General features: G+C 29.8%; 1 protein-coding gene and 1 long non-coding RNA gene across 2 annotated transcripts; both read left to right on the top strand.

Moving 5' to 3' along the window:
- The first annotated feature begins 874 nt into the window (after positions 1 to 874).
- LOC147812651 (uncharacterized) lies at positions 875 to 14,563 on the top strand. The gene is made up of 7 exons (XM_087162373.1): positions 875 to 881; positions 2,332 to 2,416; positions 4,957 to 4,997; positions 6,336 to 6,441; positions 8,025 to 8,078; positions 10,123 to 10,300; positions 12,594 to 14,563. Exons 1-7 carry the CDS (start codon positions 875 to 877, stop codon positions 12,882 to 12,884), a joined length of 762 nt encoding a protein of 253 aa, XP_087018499.1. The 3' UTR covers positions 12,885 to 14,563.
- Positions 14,564 to 16,067: 1,504 nt separating this feature from the next.
- Positions 16,068 to 19,895, top strand: LOC122272944 (uncharacterized). Its single transcript, XR_015433343.1, has 5 exons — positions 16,068 to 16,658; positions 17,063 to 17,143; positions 18,214 to 18,317; positions 19,334 to 19,426; positions 19,559 to 19,895. It is a non-coding gene; the product is annotated as an uncharacterized LOC122272944 (long non-coding RNA).
- Positions 19,896 to 21,519: the final 1,624 nt, after the last annotated feature.

Here is a 21,519-nt window from a genome sequence, read left to right as displayed (position 1 = left end):
CTGCAGAGTTTAACATTAGTAGTCGTAAACCCAAAAATCATCTTTGTGAGTATAACCAGATGATCTTCATATTTTTCGAAATATTTAATTCAGCACAAAAATAAAAATAAATCGCAATTTAAGTGTCAGTGTAAAACAATATTTATAAAATAATTTATTTTAACCAAGATTAAATTGAACTTAAGATTATCAACTTTAGCTTTATACGCAAGGGAAAGCCACAAAAATGGATTTCAGATTTCTTGGCGGTAATAGGATTCCAGCTAACTTTTCATCATCATCTCAATGAAATTATATTTTATAAGCAACCATTTTTTGTTATTGATCAGGCCGAGCCATTGTGGCTCAGAAGATCAGGAGTCCCCTTGCCATCAGGCGAACTGTGGAATGATATCATGTTTTCCCTCCCTATGTAACACAAATGCGGTTTAGTTCGATAAAAAAACTCCACGAAGACAAAATTTCTCTCAATATTTGATCCAGGAGTTCCCTCGTCTTTTGGATTGGGTTCAAAATTACAATACTACGGAGTTGAATATTAGTAGTAGTAAACCCAAATTGGTTGAACAACCCGGTTGTTCAACTGCGGTTATAATATTTAATAAACTAATTCTAACAAAAATAAATTTATAATAACTTTTAAGTTTTATTCAAGTGCAAGTGGAAAGCAACATACGGTAGCGCCATGTAACAAGAGAATAAAATGTACTTAATTTCTATGCTTAATTTTGCTTATTTTCGCATGCTTAATTTTCGTTTTCTTTTTTTTTTTTCAGTAGTGAAAAATAATCCATTTAAAAAATAAAGATAATTTTCTAATAAAAATTCAATTAAATTTTTCAGAAAAAGGGAGCCAAACGTTTAAAGAAGCGTCATGAAGAGTAAGTAGTGATTTATAATTATTATTATTGTAAGATTTAACGCATGAAAGAATATATTTTTATGTTTTCAATGCTGATTTCCTAAATATATTTCATTCGCAAAAAATAACTTGAAGTTTAATAAACTAAAGTTAATATTTTTCTAAAGATTTTACATTTTTATTTCTAGACTTTTTAAAATGGGTCTTAATAGTTTGATAGGTTATGTATTTTTAACCATCAGAGTTTAGAGAGAAGTCTTTTTCGAGAGTACTTCATTGAACATCGTTTGCTGTCAAGGAAATTAGGCGTGGTTGGAGGGTATAATTGACTCATTGAAGATTTTGATGAAAATAATAGTTGAAGATGAAAACATAATTAATAAAACTTTTATTTAATAGTTGATACAAATTATTATTAATTTTATACATAAGACTTTTTAAGTTATATTACACAATAATACTAATAACAGGGCTGATTGTGCTCTGGAAAAAATCCGGATTTCCGGAATTTTCGCAAACAGTGATCCGGAAGTTTCCGGAGATCGAAGGTCCAGACGTTTCAAAAAATCATTGATCACAGAAGTTTCCGGAAATCAAATTTTCAAAGGTGGAACTTAAAAACACAGTTTATTTTATTTGTTTGTAAGGGAGAGCCAGAGAGATACTTTATAAGCTCATATTCATGATTAATATTCATTTTTTATCAGTAAATAGTTGTTATAATTATATACTCAAGAAAGGAAGACATGTTTGTAAATTTTAATTTCTTCTCCAGGTATGTGTAAATGCAATTGATATGAATCCCTCATGACCTGTCTAATCAAAAGCCAAATTAAATAGTAATTGAATTGTTCCCAACAGACAGTTGTTGTTAATTTACGTCGCACTAGAGCTGCACAATGGGCTATTGGCGACGGTCTGGGAAACATCCCGGAGGATGATCCGAAGACATGCCATCACAATTTTGATCCTCTGCGGAGGGGATGGCACCCCCGCTTCGGTAGCCCGATGACCTGCGCGTGAAATCGAGCACTTTACGGTAGCACAGTTTAACGAGGACCAATACACCCTCGGTCCCTACTCAGACTGATCCAAGTGGTCACCCACCCGCACACTGACCGTAGCCAGTGATGCTTGACTTCGGTGATCTGCTGGGAACCGTGTCTTAACGATCAGTCCACTGCGGGACCCCAACAGACAGTTATCGAAAAATAATTTTCGGGGATTTATCGAAAAATAGCATAGTCCAAAATAAGACCCCTTAATCAATATTAGGTTTGAAAAATACCTTGGCGATCGCCAACAAGAGTAACTGAAACATATTTGTGGTAAGAAGAATAAAGAGTTATAAATGTTTTCGATTACAGTGAATGAATGGGTCTGCATTGGTAATGAAATAAAAAAGGCTTTTAAAGCTACTCTACTGATTGGCATGCACTATATTTATATAAATATTTTTGTTCTTTTAGCGAGCTGGTGCTACCAACCTGCTCTTGTTGCGTGGGCCGGAAGCGTCGTCATTCTTCCAGCGATGATGAAACCCTCCCCGAAGCTGTGAGTTTATTCTTTTGAATTATAATGGAATCACTTTTAATGTTTTCTGCACTTTTTTTTTAATCAATTTTTTCTTTTTTGAATAAAAAAAAATCAACCTATTTTTTATTTTATAAATAAATATAAAGAACTAAAACAAAATTAATACACATGTTTTAAGATGAAATTTTAATTTTTTTATGTGTAAGAAAAACAACATTTAATTTACCATCAGTGTTCAATTCCGAATTATCTCGGGTAAAAGGAAAAAAAGTTATATAAGTGCTCGCAAAGTCACTATCTATATTAAATCGATAGCCGGCCAGCCAATGGCTGCGGGTTCGAATCCTGCTCTGGGCATGGATGTTTCTCTCTCTTGTGTTGTCCTCTGTTGTGTGTGATGTATGAATGTGGCCCACCCTATAAACGGGTTTGTGGCGTGGGCAACGTTACTCGCCTGGCAGTGTGGCGTTACTCGCCTTCGTGACTTTGGTTCACAGGTGCCCACTGGGTAACGTGAAATGAGTTACAACTCTGGCATCTTCTAAGGCGAAACGAATGAAGTTCAGTGCCTGCCATTGGAGAAAAAAAATATTAAATCGTTATCTTGGAGTTGTCTTTATTTGTAAGTAAATTGTGAAGGCAGACTTTTAGAAGTAAGTGTCTCTTCAAACATGCTGTTTGTTTAGTGGTCCTAGAAATTCTGTCATTGCAAAAGAGCTGTTTGTTACAGAAACTAAATGGATATTAAATTAGATAATAATTTTCGCATTAGAGTTCAGGAAAACATATACCAAATTCGTCAATGAATGAAATTTGATAAATTAATTGAATTATTGAAATTCAATTTTTTTTTAACTATTCCAATTTTATTCCATGAAAGCATCCTAAGCGAATGTTCTCATTATCAAAACTTATTTGGCCCATCTTGCTGACGGGGTCTGGTTAATTACTAGTCAAAAAAGTATTTGTTTAAATAAAAAAATGCTAAATTGTCTCATTTTTACATAAAAATTTTTGCAAATATTGAACTGATGCTTCCAATGAATCGTGTTTAACCTCAATTCTAATGAGAGTACAAATGTACACAGAATACAATACTTCATTTATCTAAATGGAAATGTCAGATGCATTTGTTATAAGAGCAAAATTATACTTTTCTTTAATAAAACCACGCACTATCAGAATGGTATTTGAATCGAGCTTAGAGATTTTTTATATTCTGTTTAAATCCTTTTATTTCTGCACTGTAAAGCAAAATAATTATGGGAACTTTTAATGGTTTGAGGAATTTTAAAAGAAAGAGTTATAGTAGAATCTATTGTATTTTCGAGATGGCTTAAAAATTATCTCTTCCTTTAATTTGAATAAAACTTCCTTTAAGCCTCATATAACTCAGAATGCAATTTGATAAGTATAATAATAATAACAGTAAATAATCTGCGATTAATAACCTCTCTTGAGGGCTCTCAATTTATCGACCTAAAAGTACTTGGAATCACTGACGCTCAACACTGAAAGTATTTTAACATTTAATATTTTTAAATTGAATAAAGGTTTTAATAGGAAAACCTAATTGAAAGTTTACACTTTCGTATGTATAAGTCTTCGGAAAAAATTAGTTGACATTTCTGCAAATTTGCAGCGAAAACTTAGTTATTATATATATTTAAAACTTTGTTTTGGTTTCTTTGTGTATTTTAAGTTGCTTGGTTTTAATTGTGTTGAATTTGTTTTTATTTTCAACAAAATTGGGGATGAATGCAGTTTATGATATGGTATAGTTTTAAATAACTTTACGCTAGTGAGAAAACTTAATTTTTGAAACTTTCATGCAAAATATTATTAGTTCTTTTTTTTTCTTCTCAAATTCATTATTTTTTATGTATACACTCTACCACTATTTGAAAAATGGTTGAAAAATATAATACAACAATATAGTTTTATATGGCTTTAAATATAGTTTTTAAACAGCATTATTATTATTTTTTTGCAATATTCTTTACATCCTCGCTTTATTCATTAAATTATATATTTATTTTGAAAAGAGGCTTTCAAATTATCCTTTTTCGTTACGCAATCCCTGACTGTAATCAAATGAGACTTAAAAACTGTGATTTAAACTTTATTACAATATGAAACTACAATTAATAAAAATTTGTCATTCGTTTGCCTCACGTTAGTTTCTCCTTTTACCATTCAAAGGAATTGTTTCTCTTACAACTCTGGATGCGCAAATCTATAACGTGGAAAAAGTGGTTCTCTCCGAGAGTTATTACAAATTTAAGATGGGCCGGGCTGATGTTCGGTTTTTTTCCGAATCAGCTTTCATGCACACATAAACCATTCTTCCCCTTCATCTATATATTCATTGATTACTGTTTAATTAACTGTGATTCTACCAAAAATAATTTTATAACTTTATTCAAGAGCACGTGAATAGCAATATATTGCAACAACTAAATGAACTTCTCGAAAGCAATGTGTTTAATTTCAGTTTTCAGCAGTGAAAAATAATCTATTTACTTAATTTTCTAATATAGATTCAATTTAATTTTCAGGAAAGAAAGATCAAACGCTCGAAGTGGGAACACGAAGATCTGTAAGTAGTTTTATTATTAATATTTTAATGCTGAAAATGTTCTTGAGAAGCTTTTCAACCGATCTTTGTTTTGACTGCTGCTCATTCGACATTTATTTCAAAAGTTTTTAAAGTAAACTTAAAAATTAATATTTTTCTTTATTTTTAAACTCAAATGTTTTGGAGAAATATTGTCATATTTGAATCTCTTGTATTATCTTTTGTGTTTTGACTTTTCACCCTTATTGAGTTCAATTTTATTAAGTTTATAATACAGGGATGAGATTTTCCCGCTTTTTACCGGATTTCCACCTTTTTCTCTTTTGTCTCGAATTTCAGCCCTTTTATCAAAAACTCAGATTCTCTAAAAGTTGAAGTTTTTTTTAATATAAATATTCCGCTTTTTCTGAAAATTCAGCCGTTGAAATAAAATAATTACATTTATTTCCGATTTGATATATAGATATAATATATCGAAGGATATATAGAAAATTCAAACTACGTAACTGCCAATCCTTCCACATATCTACTTATTTTAGCTATTAGCTTTTACGATCAGAAAATAAGATTTCCTCATTTTTACCCGTCCGCTAGATAGCTCGTATTTTCGTAATCCAGACGTTGCTTGCTGCATTTTAATGTCAAACATCGATTTTCGTATTTACCTGATTTAAAAGTTGCGCGTTGCAATTCCTATTCTCGCGATTTTAATATTGTTCATTGCAATTCTTATTTACGAAATTTAAAAATTCAGTTCCGCGATTTGTATACAGGCGTTTTTAAAATTCTATGCAACGATTCGTATTCAAGCGAGTTTAACCAATGTCGTGATTCATTTTTGCCGTTGTAATATCCAACATCTGGTTTCGTATTTACATGTGATTTAAAAATTAGGCCTTGATTTCGTATTCGCGCCATTTAGAAAATATGCATCGTAATTTTTATTTACGCGATCTGAAAGTTACGCATCATGATTTGTATATTCACATTTTTGAAATCCAATATCGAGTTTCATTCAAGTGATTTCAATATCGTGATTTATATTCATGCAATTTTAAATTCCGTTATCGCGATTCTTGTAAAAAGTAAGTTTTTTTCTTGAATTAGTTACTATAAATGTGGCAGTTTTTCTGTCGACGATTATTGCTATATATAGGCATTACAATATCAGCGAAGCTGGATGAGAATATGTTTCTGATATTTTTGCTATAAATCACGTAAGATTTACTCTCGTGAAAATTCAGTTTTTTTCCCTTTTGGTCAATCTCATCCCTGATAATACAATGTACTCGAGCATGATATTTTTAAATTTCATTTATTATTGAAAACATGCATTTTAACAAAACATGATCTTTTCAGGGGCGCTTTTGGTACCCACATGGAGATCATGCAACAAAGATTCTGGGGCAGAGGAAAAAGATCTGCCATTCTCGAAGCCATACAAGAAGAAAGGTCAAGATTGCAGGTAATTTTTTTTTAAAATTAAATGTTTACCATTGGATGCACCCTCCCGAATGAGCCCCCGGAAAACGTTGCATAGATATTAAATTTAAATAGTAAATTAAGTAATTTGGATTAATTTGATTGGTATCTTTACCTCAGCCAAAATTTCAAATTAATTCGGATCTAAGTACCCTTCTTCTTGCGCAGAATGATTTTTCAGAGACTTTCGACATCAATATGGGTGTTCGATAGATAGCACTATAGCCTCTAATTTTCTATTTAGTACATGACAGAACTCGTTATCCGGAAATCAAAAAACCGGAAAACCGGAACGAAATTCGATAAATTTTCCTGCCATTTTCAAACAAAAAAAAAATTTTCCTCATAGGATTTTAGGATTTTTCTTTCTATTTTGAAAGATCTTTACCTTACCATCATTTTGGAAATAATCATTAGTGTATTACTTTATCGTTTTTTTGTTCTTTTTAAGATTATTTTCAATTTTTTTTTTAGTTGGGTTTAACGGTAAAAAAAACGACTTTTTGTAGCGATTCAGAAAACCGGAAAAATCAGTTATCCGGAATAGCGATGGTGCCGATCGTTCCGGATAATCGGTTCCCTATACTTGAATCCTTCATTAGAAAATTAGATATCAAAGACTTAATTACCAGTAAAACGACTCGCAATTTGTGCCTCTGCTGATGACATAACAATATTAGGTGAAAATTTTAAATGATTTAATTGCATCAACAAACAGTAGCATGCTTTACTTAATGAACAAAAAATAATATATATGAAGAAAAAAAACTAATATTACTACAGTGAATGTTTTAATGTGCTATCGTGGATGGTTTTGCATATCTAGACTCAGTTATAAACACTTCAAATACAATTTCCGAAGAAATTTCTTAAAGAATTCGGAAAGGGGACCAACACTCAACGTACCCATTACTGATCAAATGACCGTTCAAGAGCATCGAAAATGCGCTTATCGTTTTTGCACATTTGACTTTTTCTAACAAAATCTTTCTTTTTTATATACAGTTAATAATTATTTTTTCTATACATTTTGTTTGCTTCGAATACTACTTGTCGTCTACCTATCTCTACCACAACCGGTCATTTGACCGGGAGACAACATTGTACAGTACAAAACCCGTTATCCGGAAATCAGAAAACCGGAAAACCAAAAAACCGGAGCGAAATTCGATAAATTTTCCCGCGATTTTTTTTAAAAAGATGTTTTTTTCTTCATAAGATTTTAGGATTTTTCTTTCTTTTTTGAAGGATGTTTACCTTACCATCAGTTTAGAAATAATCATTAGTGTATTACTTCATCGTTTTTTCTTCTTTTTAAGATAATTTCCAAATATATATTTCTTTTTTTAGTTGGGTTTAACGATAAAAAAACGGCTTCTTGTAGCGATTCAGAAAACCGGAAAAATCAGTTATCCGGAATAGCGATGGTCCCGATCGTTCCGGATAATCGGTTCCCTACTGTACATCAAAATCTATCATAATTGTAATTAAATAATTGCAGTAATAATAATACCACTAGCTTTTATTATTAACTTTTATGTATTTTTTTAAAAAAAAACTTTTTAGGCTGATTTCCAGGAACCTGGCCCATCCCATGCCTCCATCTTTCTTCCATCTCCTGTAAGTATCATAAACCACTTATCTAATGCCTTTTTATACTACTTTATTTAACTTTTAATTCCTAATAAAAATTCTTTTTTTATGAGAATTAAGTAGTATTGTTTCTATTACTTTCGAGAACAAAATGTAAATCAATAAATCTGCAAAAAAAAAAAGCAAAAAAGAGCTTTATCATTTATGCAGGTATTCAAACAAATTAAGGCGATGTGAACTTGGGAGTTTTCCTATTAATTCTGGCAAGTGCTTCTCTGATCATGCTACAGTCAGGCCCAGATCAAATTGTATTAGATCAAATAGTATAATTATTGTGTAGAAAAATAACCTATCAAACCAATAATCTAAATTTCATAAGATTATATTTATAAGAGAATTTGATTTATCTTCATTTAACTTTCAAACACTTCACAACTTAGCTAATTTACAAACTTGAAAATGCAATTGCAAAACCTAATCACGCATTTCGATAAAAGCAGAGAAAAAATTCTTCTCTTTGTTCAATATTTAATTTTAAGAAGTATAAGTATTATAGTATAACAAAAGAAATAATTAAATATTACAAAAAATCTCAAATGTTAGAAAACACATTCTTTTTGTTTTAATTTTTGAAAGGAATCAGACTGAGAATGTGTCAAACTTTTTAAATTAAGAATAACTTCCTTAAGTAAGCGCATTACATTTTTTTCTGTTCTTTTTCAGCTTTTTTAATGTGTCGGGATTTAACGATTCTTGTCAATTATTTTTACTAGACCTACTGTTACTTTCAGTTCTGAACTCAATCTATTTAAGAAAAGAAAAAGATTTTTCATTGATTTTTTTAATTATTGTTTTTCACTTTAAGCGTTACAATTTAATAAGGGTATTTTATTTTTAGCTTTGTTATAAAAAGTTAATTATTTTTTTAAAAATTTATTTGATAAAATTTGATTATTTTTAAACCAATAAATCTTCAGTCATTTTTAATTATGAAAAAAAAAATAAAGCAGAGCCTACATTTATTTAATTTGCTTTGATTTTTGAGAAAATTAAAGCAAATTTTGTGTTATTTTTTGTTAAAAAAATTGGCTATTAGTTAAAACAAATAATTTTTATTAATTAAAATAAAAAGTTAAGAAATGTTTTGACTCGTTTTGATAATTTAACTATTGTACTTAAAAAAAAATTTCGTTTAATTTTTCTTAAAATTCTTTCAATACTTGTTTTTTTTCTTCTTTTTTTTTTCTTTTTTGAAAATTTGTTAGATAGTCAGTATTGTTTCTAAACAAATAAATCTTAGTCGATTTTATTTTCAAAAAAGAAAATAATGATACATAAATAACAAACTGAAATTTATTTTTACACTTATTAAGCATAGAATTTGACCATTAGTAATGTAACTTTATTATTTTTAGTAAATAAATAAAACAAGGTCTAAGGTTTCAAAAGCACGTTCTTTTTTCAAAAATAATTAAAATTTTTTTTTTACTAAACTGAACATTTCTTTGGTTTGTTTTTTACTTTCGTTTTTTTCCATTTAATTATAATGCATGATTGTAAAATATTTTGTTACGGTTTTATTATTATTTTTAAACCAATAAATTTGAAGTCATTTTTAATCTTAAAAGAAACTAAAATAAAGCTTGTGTTTGTTATTACTTTAAGACATCTTTATTATTTTAATTGAAAAAATTAAGCAATTCTTTTGATAAATACACAAGTGGGCAACCTTTATGCTAAAATACAAAGTAAGGTAAACAACGTTTAAGAGCACAAAAATATTTATAATGTTGTTTACCTTAGTAATGCTTTTGATGCTTTTTTTAAAATTAAAGATTTTTTAGAAGAAACATTTTTTTAGAATTAAGACTTTTTTTCGTAATAGATTTATTCCCTTTATCTATTTTTGATTGATTTAAAGATTTCTGATGGAAAATTTTTGAGCCTATGCTAATTCGCGATACACTGCTATATCGCGTTGTCTAACAGACGATGTATCACGATATAAAATTTCCTACATCGCTCACTCCTAATCGTGAGTAAAAAATGTTTTCGTTCGGTTTTAAAATAGTTTTCCACTCTTCTACTTTGAAGGATTGTGCATTTATTTATTTTTCTGCTTTCAGGATGATGAAGATGACGATGACGATGATGAAGATGATGATTCATCTCTTAGCATCCGACCAGTTGGCCTGTCGAAACGACGCAGACTTAGCACTTCGAGAGATAATGAAACATCCTCTGAAGAAGTGAGTTCATTCTTCTAACTGATCACTTTTATTATTTTCTGTTCTGTTTAGCATCTTTTTTGTAGTTTTTAATCAGTAGTTTCAGTTTTCCATCTTCGACCAATCGATATCTTAAAGTTAATTACAATTGAGGTGGGATTTTTTTATTTTTTTATAACCGTCGTTGAACAGCCGGCACAATTTCGGGGTTACGATAATGTTCAATTTCGTAGCCTTGTAATTTTGAACCAATCCAGATGACAAAGAAATTCCTGGATCAGTACCCCCAGAGGTATAATTTGTTATGGGAACATGGAGGACTTTGTGACTCGACAGATTTAACGTGCATCAGTCACCATTTAATACACGGGTATTCTTCGTCTTGATTTTTTATTTATTTTATGACCGCCGTTGAACAGCCGACTCGATTTCGGGTTTACGACTACTAATCAAAGCTAACCCCATCCCACCCGGGTAACGACTACTAATGTTCAACTCCGTAGCCTTGTACTTTTGAATCCAATCCAAAAGACAAGGGAACTCCTGGACCAAGTATTAGGAGAAATTTGTCTTCGTGGAAGGCTTTTTTGATGGAACTAATCCGGATTTTGCACTACATGGAGAGGAAAACCACAAGAATCTCCCACGGTTAGCCTGACGACAAAGGGACTCTAACCCATGATCCGTCTACCACTGAGGATATTTCACGTCAGCACTGTGGTCGGTGCAAGCCGGAATTTGAATCGACCAGCCATAGCCGGGATCGAAACCGGTTCACCTCATTGGAAGGCGAGTGCTCTATCCCCTGAGTAATCGCGGCTCTGTTCGACCTGATTCTTCCAATTAGCTGATCTAGCTTGCTGTCCATATTGCAACATCGGGAACTGGTTTCGAATTTTCTGACCATTGAGCGAGCTATTTGCTTAAAAACAAAACTTATTTTAGTTCGGAAATATTCTGAAAAATATGCATTGAATTAGTATTTGCCTATAAAGCTAATGAGACTGGAAAAAAAATTGATCTGCAATTTCAATATTCGAATAGCTTTGAGAGGGAAGAGCAAGATAGCATTTAATTTATCTTAAGCTACTTTTGAATTTTTTCAACAATAGCATAGTTCTGCTAGCAGATAATTCAGTTTAATCCAAAATTAGTTTCATTGAGAGTTTACGATAGCTTCTTAATAATCTTAAATATTTTATTGCTTATGTGAAATTAGCGCAAGCACTGAGTGAAAAGAATAACTTTCTTTCCCCAATTATCAGATTTTAGGACTCATAAGTTTTAGGACTCAATCTTAATGCTTCGAGGAGATGATTTCAAATATGTTCATAAATTTTTGTAAATAAAATTTCAAAATACACCAAATTCAAAGACACCAAAAATCGCACTTTCTCTGAATAAACAAACATGACTTTCTCTTGGCGGATTTTTGATCCCCAAAATTTAAGAGCTGACGCCATATAAAAAATATATTCCCAATAGTTTGATCAGGAGAAGGTCAAAAATCTGGTCTCCTAAATGGTAATTTTACTTTCTGCGTCTTTCATAAAAATTTTTTTAAGTGAATTGAAACTGATTTGCATGCAAGTATAAAATTCGTTTTTCCTAAGAAAATTCCATGCAAAAAATAAGTTTTAGTAAATATTTAGTAGTATAAATATTTACTAAACCCTTTATAAGCCGATTAACCATTTATAAGCAGATTAACTCCTTTATGAGGCCATGTGAAATATACTTCCCACACATTTTCTTAGTTCTCAAATGTAGAGTGGGAGAAATTTTTCACAAATGGTTTGAATTGGGACTTACTTATAGCTTTTACAATTTCTTAAAAAAACATAAAAGAAGTAAAAGAATTATGGACAATAGAAGAATTATGTTTTAAAAAAGTAGACGTTAGCGAGAGGAAGCGAGTTAGCATCTATTTTCTCTTCTGTCAAGTGCGTTTGTTCTATTAATCATCTCTCATCAAATTCATCTGTGGTTACAACCCTAGCATTTATAAATTTAGTTTAATTTAATCTAGGTTCAATTTGTAAATTTGGTTTCTTTGATAATTCTTTACAGTAGGTAAAATTTCCCAACCACTTTCTAATTAAAAATAATAATTAAAAAAATGTAATTTTATGCTGAATGGTTTTTGTTTCATAAATAAATATCTATCCAGACAAGCTTAACATAACATTTCTAGAAAAAATAGCCCTGTAAAGGTTTAATAGCAAAATATACTATTTGGCTGTATTAAATATGTTTAGTCATAAATGAATGCTTTTGAGAAGTAGTAAATTAGAAATTTTCATTTTCCTCACAGGCATCTCCACCTCCTCCTCCTGTGTCAGATGATTCTGATGACAACTCTTCTGATTTCTCTACAAGCTCCTCCGAGAGCTCCCCCGAGCCCTCCGTGAGCTCCACTGAGAGCTCCGATACCTATCAGAGTTCAGTGAAATCTGAGAGAAAGGGGAGAAGAAGGAGTGAAGCTGAAAGATTGAGAGAATATACAGAACAGATTGGAGTGAAAATTTCAGTCACTCGAATGATGGAATTGAAGCCTAGGCTGAGGAAGAGGAAAGTTGTTGTTTCGTATAAGGGCATGTGCTGATCAACCTGGTGCTCATCCCGGTAATTATCTTCTCTGTTCAGTTAAGTTTTTGTATCCTGTTTTGATTTTCTTTGTTAGGTTTATCCGATCAACTATATCAATGATTTAATTTTTTCCTCTTGCCTGAACTTGGTTGCTTAGCAACGGAGTAAAATTAGTTATTGCTCTCTAGAATTAGTCTACGGATTATCTTAAATTATTCCTTTGCGGCACGATTTTGCGAGGCAAGTTTTTTTGGGACTTTCGCCTAATATATATAACCTCTTGACTCCCTCCCACAATTTATGATTCAATCTCTTTAACATTTTGTCTACCCTCCTATTTTGTGGGTCAATCGAAATATGTGAAGTTAAATGGCAGAAAATACGTTTTTGTGTCTGATTTTGTAACTTAAAAGTAAATTAAAATTTAATTGTAATTTGTTTATAATTTCACTTATTTAGATTCATTTTGAATCTTGTATTTTTAGAGCATACGTTATACTCGAAATCCAGTATACACACACACACACAAATTCTTTATTTTATTGTATGTATAGATTAGTTGTCGTCCTACCTGATGGCTTTTCATTGTTAGATAAAGCAAAACACATTTTTACTAGTTCATTCTATTAAAGATTAACTGTAATCCGTATTATTTGGCATAATGCGTTGCTCAAGGCAACTCAGGATATTTAAAATATTCCACAGTGAAGCTACTTTTTCCTGCACTTATCTATCTTATGTATCTAATTGTATTATAAAAATGTGCAATATTGGTGCAATTGTATTCGGCACCAAATTTACTTAAAATGCTTTGTACCTATAAACGAGTATATTTAGTACTATAACTAATTTAAAGTTTAAAAGATAGTGTTTTCTGGGAAACCTAGAGTAATTGTTCCAATCTCTGAAAAATTTCAAAATTCAAACAAATTATTGGAAGAGAATTTCCGTAATTCTAAGCTATTTTCTCCTTTACTTTCATTCTGATATTTTAAGAATTTCGAAGTTTCGTGGTTTCCTCCAGGTTATGTCTGAACTCACTTTTTCTATACTTCAAATTTTGAATTAGTTATGAAAGTGAAAAAGAATTATGATCTCCCGTGCTATGGCGTTCTGATAAATTTCACTCATGAATCGTTCTGATTGAGTCCTATAACATGTAAATCTGGTCATTTGATCAAAAGTTATTCGGAGTTTTCCGTTTTTTTTTTCCTATCTGCTCTGTACCTTCCCTTCTCTGGTCAGTTAAGATTTTATATCTTGTTTTGATTTTTTTTTCTCAAAAAAAAGTAATTTAATTTTAGTTATTCCTGAAAATAATTCTGAATACTTAGGTTCTATGCAAATTATTTATTTTAAATATTTATTTAAATAGTTTTTTTAGTTGGAAGTTTGAAGTAGTCAGGGGTCTGTTTAGAAGAAATTTGGGTCCGTTAACGGACCCTTCACAAAATATCTTTTCATAAAAACGGACCCTTCACAAAATGTCTTTTCATAAAAACGGACCCTTCACGAAATGTCTTTTCATAAAAACGGACCCTTCACAAAATGTCTTTTCATAAAAACGGACCCTTCACAAAATATTTTAACTTAAAAACGGACCCTTCACAAAATGATTTTTCTTTTATTCGGACCCTTCACAAATTTGTTCATCTTCATTATTGTTTCGTTAATCGAATGAACCCTTCCCAGGAAGGAAGACATATGTAAACAAACTAAATTTTGTCTTCCTCAGACGCTTCTTCCTTTATTCGTCCGAAAAGAATATTCTGCGTTCAGCAGTATAGGCTAAATACCAAATATTTATGTGTTGCATCGCTATTTAGTAGCAGCAATTGCTGTTTATTTTTTAAAATTAATTTTTTTAAAAATGTGTTGAGCATAATCTTGTATGTCTTTACAATTTGAAAACTCCTTGAAAAAGTTTATTTGCAATAACGGACCCTATTTGCACAAATTCACAAAAGCGGACCCTGGTTGAAAGAATGTGACTTAACGTTTATTTTATATTCACAAATTACGAGTAATTTTTTCACAATTTCACAGAAACGGACCTTTCACAAAATGTCTGGACAGACCCTTGGTAGTACCCAAATATCCAATACAATCTCCCCCACCCAAAAAAATGGCAAAATGGCCATACATTATTTTTTAGAAAGAATTGCTTATTTTCAACACTAACGGAAAATATGAGCGTTTTGTATTTTATTTTTATGCATAAAAATAAGGCATTAGTTAATTCCAAAAGTTACAAAAATTAGAGAAATTCATAAAAATGAAAATGTTTTTAGTGATTATGTTCACGTTGTAATAATTTTTTGTATAAAAATTATTTATATCCCATTAGTCACCAATCTGATTTTTTTTTTTGTGTAATGAACATTTAACATTACCTGTACTAAATATTTTGTCAAGAAAATAACAGTCGTCTAAATTGTAAATATTGTATCAATGAAACAAATATTTCTCTGGACAGTTTTACTGCTTATCTCTTTCATATTTGTATTAATAGTTTTAAATAAATATTTAAAATTATTAAATAAAAGATTTAAGTTACTAATATTTCTTTACTCAAAGATAATTTGAATGCTTTTAGGATGCTACTTTTTCTGAATTTTTAATACATTAGTAATAAATATATCCTCTTCTTAAGTAAACTTGCAGGTAATTAAAATAATAAAGATAATTTGATACTCTTAACCGTCGAATATAGCATTTATACAAAAAGTTAAGACTGTAAACTTTAAGGCATTTTTTAATAGTGCTTTTAGTCACGTGAAATAATAGGGAGTTTTTTTTGTTGACAATATGCTATTTTTCTAACTGTTTCGAGTTTGCAAGTGTTACTCATGGTCAAATTTATCCTCACTTTAGCCTATGATAATTCTGAAAATGGCACAAAGAAAAAGCACAGTTTTGTGAAAACTGACAAGTGTTTAAATTTTTTAAAATGTTACTTACTGCATTGTGTAGGCTTTAAAAATCTGCGAAACTTGTGGCATTGAATAATTTTTATCTAGATAAAAAAAATGTAAATTGTTTGTCCATTTTATAACGATCAGAAATTTTTTTATAGTAAGATGGTTTGTATAGTTTAACACTATAGCTTTGCCTGAAATGTGAGACACTTAAACTGAAACTAACCTTATTTCCTTTGTGAAAGAATTTTTTAAAATTTGCTGCACACTAAACAGTCTTCTCAAATATATTCCGATAATTTTTATTTATTTCCCTTAGTTTTTCATATTTTCCAATTTTATCATACTATGTTTCAAAGTTTTGTTTAGAAACATAAAATACTATGTTGAAAATATTAATTTGTTGAAAATTTGTTTTCAGATTTTTTCTTTGCTGATGTTTTTGCTGCAATATGTTTCCACCAAAATGTGTTCCACCACAGTTTGAGGAATTTGTATATATTCGAAGCCTACATTTTTATAAAACTTTTATTCAGCCTCATCAACTTTTATTCGTCTCAGGATAGTTGTGCTCATGTTAGATCAAATGCTTGAAATCAATGAAATGAAAAATATTTTATTCAGTTTGTGATGATGTACCGAGTTCTATACCGAGGAGCCAAATTACCGAGAAAATCGAGTATTGACATTCTGCTGCCATTGACTCTCACCTGAACATCGGAAATATTAAAAAAATCGAGAAAGACTAAAATGGTGAAGAATGACGAGTAGCATGGATGGTCTCCAGCTGGTTGCTTTGGGAATGGAGTACGAGCCTCATGTACCAGACTGACGTAAGAAGGATCTTATTGATGGTTAGTGATCATGTTATGGTAAGTTCTATTTCATTCAGCTTCTTATAGAATTCAATTATGAGCGGATTTCCGCTTCTTCTTTTTTCAGATTTTTCCCGCTAATTTCAGCAGAAATTTTTTTTTTTTTTTGCGCAAGTTAAAATATTTTATGAAGAATTTAATTTTCCTTGAAGTGAAGTATTATACATTTAGGGCCTTATTTTTTTCATCTATTTAATTATAATTGGTTTTTAATAATATCATTATTTTTTTATAATATTATATTTTAATGTGAATAAATATTACATATTTTCTTGGATGTTTTATTTAACAATTTTTTATTTATAGACATATTTCATTGTCATTGACAAATTTTTATATATTTTTTATTTTATTTGTATGTTATTAATATAATTTCTGAATGAATTTTATTTTCTATTTAGATATTAAGTCTTCTGTTGAAGTTTTTTGTTGAGGTTTCTGTTGAGATATTCAAAGGTTTCAACTCATTGTAGATGCAAATGGTAAGTTTTATTCACTACTGATTTTTCACTTTTAAATGTTAAACAAAAAAAGAACATATATAAAAAGGAAGGGAATTATCCTAATTATTTTGTGTATTCATTTAAAGAATCAAATCTTTTATTTCTTGATCTCTTTACAGAGATTGTAGAGGGGGCTTTAACCCCTTCACTTAACATTCGAGTAATTTATTTCACAATTAAAAAAAAAAATTCGTGTCAGAATTTTTAAAAAAAATGTCTCTAATTCAATTGATCTTTTACATTTGCTTGGTGAAAACTGCTACCAAATGATCTCTGACTCATCGCGCATATCCGTCCTTATTCCTGCCTGATGTGAAAATTCTTCATTTCATATGTCACAGTGAATAGAATAAAAATAAATACTGTAAAAACATATATTAATTATAGGATATCTTTTATATTAATTTTATGATTCATTATATTACAAAATTTTTGATTTTGCATGATCTGATGATTATTAATTTTCTCATAATAACTAAAGTGTATTATTATTGACTGTTTGGTTGGTGGTTGGTTGGTGTCGTATTCTCTATTGAATCATATTTCATGGTGTGCTTGAATAGTTTTTGTTATTTCTATGGCATTAAATGAATACAAATCCTCTTCTGTGGGGTAGTTTAAGAGGTGAAGGCCTGCAGCAACTGCAGGGCAGTTAAAAACATGATATGGTGTCAGTTCCACATTAAGACAGTTGCCACAGTTCTGATATTTTCTAGTCCCATCAGTAGAAATTTTCATGTTTTTAGAATGTTTTGTTCTTAGTCTGATGAGAGTAGTGGCTGTCTTCCTATCGATGTCAAGATTAGTTATTTGATCGTGGGCTTTGATTTTTAAAGGGGTGAATATTGACTGTGACAATTAAATTTAAAATGAAAGATTATATATAATATTTTAAAGTACAAATATAAAGCTATTGTTACTCTCTTATTGTGGTCTATTTTTTTCTAATGAAATATCTTATTTGGCATGCCTCTTTTTATTCCTTTTATGTTAATAACAGCAATCATTAAGTTAATGTTTTTTTTTTAATTCAATGCTTCATTTTGTAGGGATTATTTATTCAGATGAAGCTTAGACGGACTTAAAAAATTAGAGGAAGCTCATTGGTCTGCAAAGTCTGAGGATATTCTTATGTGCAAATTAAAAGGATAAAGTGAGTTCTGTATATTAAATGATTATTAGCATCATTGTAAATGTTATTACTTTACATTATAGTTAATTTATAGGATAGAATGGTTCTATTTAATTTTCAGGATTTGATCTTCATTATTTATATTACAGTCGAACTCGTTTATAACGAGCACAAAGGGACCGTAACATGTACTCGTTAAATCCGAGTGCTCGTAATAAACGGGTCCTTAGGGCAGGCGTGCGACCAGAAGAGGGGGGGGGGGTCAAATGATTGAGTTTGCTTAAAATTTAATTAATACTTACTTACTTTAATTTAATTTAATCAAATACTTTTCTTAATTTAATGACAACTAACCTCCTCCCCCCCCCCAACCAGCAAAAAATTTCTAGTTGCGCTACAGTCTTAAACGAAAGAAACAATAAACGGAAAGAAAAATAAAGGAAATGATTCTTACCAAAACATTTATTTTTTTCATTAATCTACATGCTTAAACAAAAAAATTTGTGGTGTTTTTTTGATTTCAAGCTCATTTCTTATCATTTTGAAAAAAAGATAAGACAGAAAGATGAGAAAAAAAGTTGCAAGACATAAAACTATTGCTCGCTAAAACCGGGTCCTGCTCGTTAAAAGCGACTTCTGTTCCATAGACTTAACATTGATCCAACCAAATATTCTCGTTTCCCTCGGTAAATCCGAGTTCTCGTTAAATCCGAGCTCGTTATAAACGAGTTCGACTGTATCATCATTAATTTACAAGACAAATTTTTTTTTAATATTGTAATGCTATTTTTATTAACTTTGTATTTTCTTGTATTTGCTTGTAAGTTTTTTTGTATTTGCTTTCACAGTTAAACTACTTTTTGTGAAACTTTTAGAGAAAATCTATTTATTCTATTTCTTAGTATTCTTATTATTTTTTTAAAAAAAAATAACTGTGCTTCTTTACCTTGTTTATTTTTTTCTACATATTCGAGATTGTGACTTTTATATTTATTTTGAAATAATAATTTGTAGTTGAACTAATATTTATTTTTTAGGAAGATTGTATGAATTATCTAAAAGTGTTACTGAATCACGGAAATAAGTTATTTGGTACGAATGGATTTTCATCTGAATGCTCTTGGAGAGATGTAAGTAGAATGCCCTAACTCTTTCTTATGTTTAGATTATAAAAAGCATTCTTTTTTTTAAAAATAGAGTTTGCGAAGTTCACGTTTTTTTTCTTCTTTTTTTTAAAATCAGATTTATTTTATTTAAATCAGGTACAGTCCATATGCTAACAGTACTGCACTAATGACGACTCAAGGGGAGCCTCAACAACGATTTCACAGATCCTGTCATTTTCAAAGGCCAGGAAAAAAACTCGATTACTCGAATAATTGATGCTCATAATAATAAGAATTGAAATAAACATAATGTCACTGCAAAATTTATTTTTTTAAATTATCTTATCTAAATTATAATTATCAAATCAGGTCTGCATTTTTTAAATTTAAATTCTGTGTTTTATAATTTTTTTAAAAATTTTAAAGCTTTTTTGTTTAAATAAGAATGTTTGGATAATATGCAACATTTAGAAATTAATAAAATATAAGTAAATGAAACACATCTAAAAATATGTTTTGTTACTTTGTACTCTAAACTTAAGAACGTATAAGTAAAATTTTTAAAATATTAAAAAGAGCGCATAAATACTTTTTAAAATTAATTTTCATAACTTCCTTAATTAATAAATCTTTATATAATAGATTTATCTCAGTTACGTAGTGTAAATTTTTTGAATATATTCAATATATATTAAAATTTATTATCAAACACTTGGTACAGGAAGTTGTTCTACACTTCAAGAAATTGCATAATTTTAAAAGTTTATTGCATAAACCCCTCTTAAAATCGTTAAAATTATGTTATCTACTATAAAATTAGGTTATACAAAAGTCACAAAATTATAGGAAATTTTCCCATCATTGCTTTTCCAATTGAAATTAAAAAGCAGTCAAAACTTCTTGGACAATCTAGTGTTAAAAAAGTTTTAAACCTCTATTTAAATTTTGCATTAAAACTATTTTATATCCATTTTTTTTTCTCTTTGCGCGTTTCTTTACATGTATTTATACATTTTAAAATGTATACATATATATTTATATTAAATTTCTATTACAATAATTTTGAAGTTTGGTAGCCCTTATCCAATTTAAAAAGATAAATAATACTTATGAGGCGAATGGATATGAATTTATAGTTTAATAGCGCAAGAAGGTGTCGGGGTGTGAGAGGGAGTGTGCTGTTGTTACAACACGGATCGATACTTTATTTCTCATCATTTGGAACAGTTTAACCGCTCAAAGCATTGTTCTTCTTGGTGTGTCAGCAGGACACTACCAACCAATCATCGAGAAGGAGAAAAAGTAGATATTTTTAGGTGTCCGAGTGGGAAACGAATTCTTGTTCGTGAACAGATTCAGGTAGGTTGAGATGGGGAAAGGCATTATTTCGATTCTAAAGTAAATAATAATTGGTGTGGCAGCGTAGTTTTCTTTCGGAATTCTTGTGTTAAATGTTCGGTGTGTCGTGAGGAAATATACCATTAGATAATTTCAATATGTATATAAAAATTATGGGCTTCTCTATGATGGCCCTAAATGAAATGACGTCTCGTCAATATATGGTGAATATAGCATTTTGCTGGTTGACCGAACTATTCAGGAATTCTATTAACTAATTAGGCCATCCACAGCCAATGGTCGAGATTTATAAAAAAAATATATATAATTTTAACTATGTTGTTATAATACATAGAACATGAAAGGAATATTAAGCCTTGAACAACGTGTTTGATCACAACTGTGTATTCTGTAGCTAGTGTTCTGTGTAGTGTGTATATATTTGCTTTTTGCTATTCCATTTTAAAGGTAATAAGTTAACTTTTATAATCTGTTCTATTGCTTTGAAAAGATAAACTTCATAATTCAAAACTTCAGATAATTCAAAAATGTTAATCAGTTTGTTAGCATTATTTGTTTGCTATACTTTTTACATGTAATATAAATATTTTCAAAAGGCATTGACCAGTTATTAATTTATTTCGATCAATTGCTTGTGCTCAGTATAAATGTTCAAAGAATATCTATATTTTTTTAAATATTCCTATTTTTTTAAATATTCCTATGTATATTCTATATTCTTTATACACTATATTCTCTATCCTTTCCCTATACAAACA

This window comes from Parasteatoda tepidariorum, chromosome 4 (assembly GCF_982258835.1).
Source record: "Parasteatoda tepidariorum strain Cologne lab strain chromosome 4, Ptep-v5.0, whole genome shotgun sequence".
NCBI lineage: Eukaryota > Metazoa > Arthropoda > Arachnida > Araneae > Theridiidae > Parasteatoda > Parasteatoda tepidariorum.
The sequence above is the reverse complement of the archived record's forward strand: the minus strand, read 5'-3'. Positions and strand labels throughout refer to the sequence as shown.

Coding starts and splice junctions, on each gene's coding strand:
- LOC147812651 (XM_087162373.1), top strand. Junction 2,417..4,956: donor ATGAAACCCTCCCCGAAGCT/GTGAGTTTATTC, acceptor TTTAATTTTCAG/GAAAGAAAGATCAAACGCTC. Junction 10,301..12,593: donor ATGAAACATCCTCTGAAGAA/GTGAGTTCATTC, acceptor TTTTCCTCACAG/GCATCTCCACCTCCTCCTCC.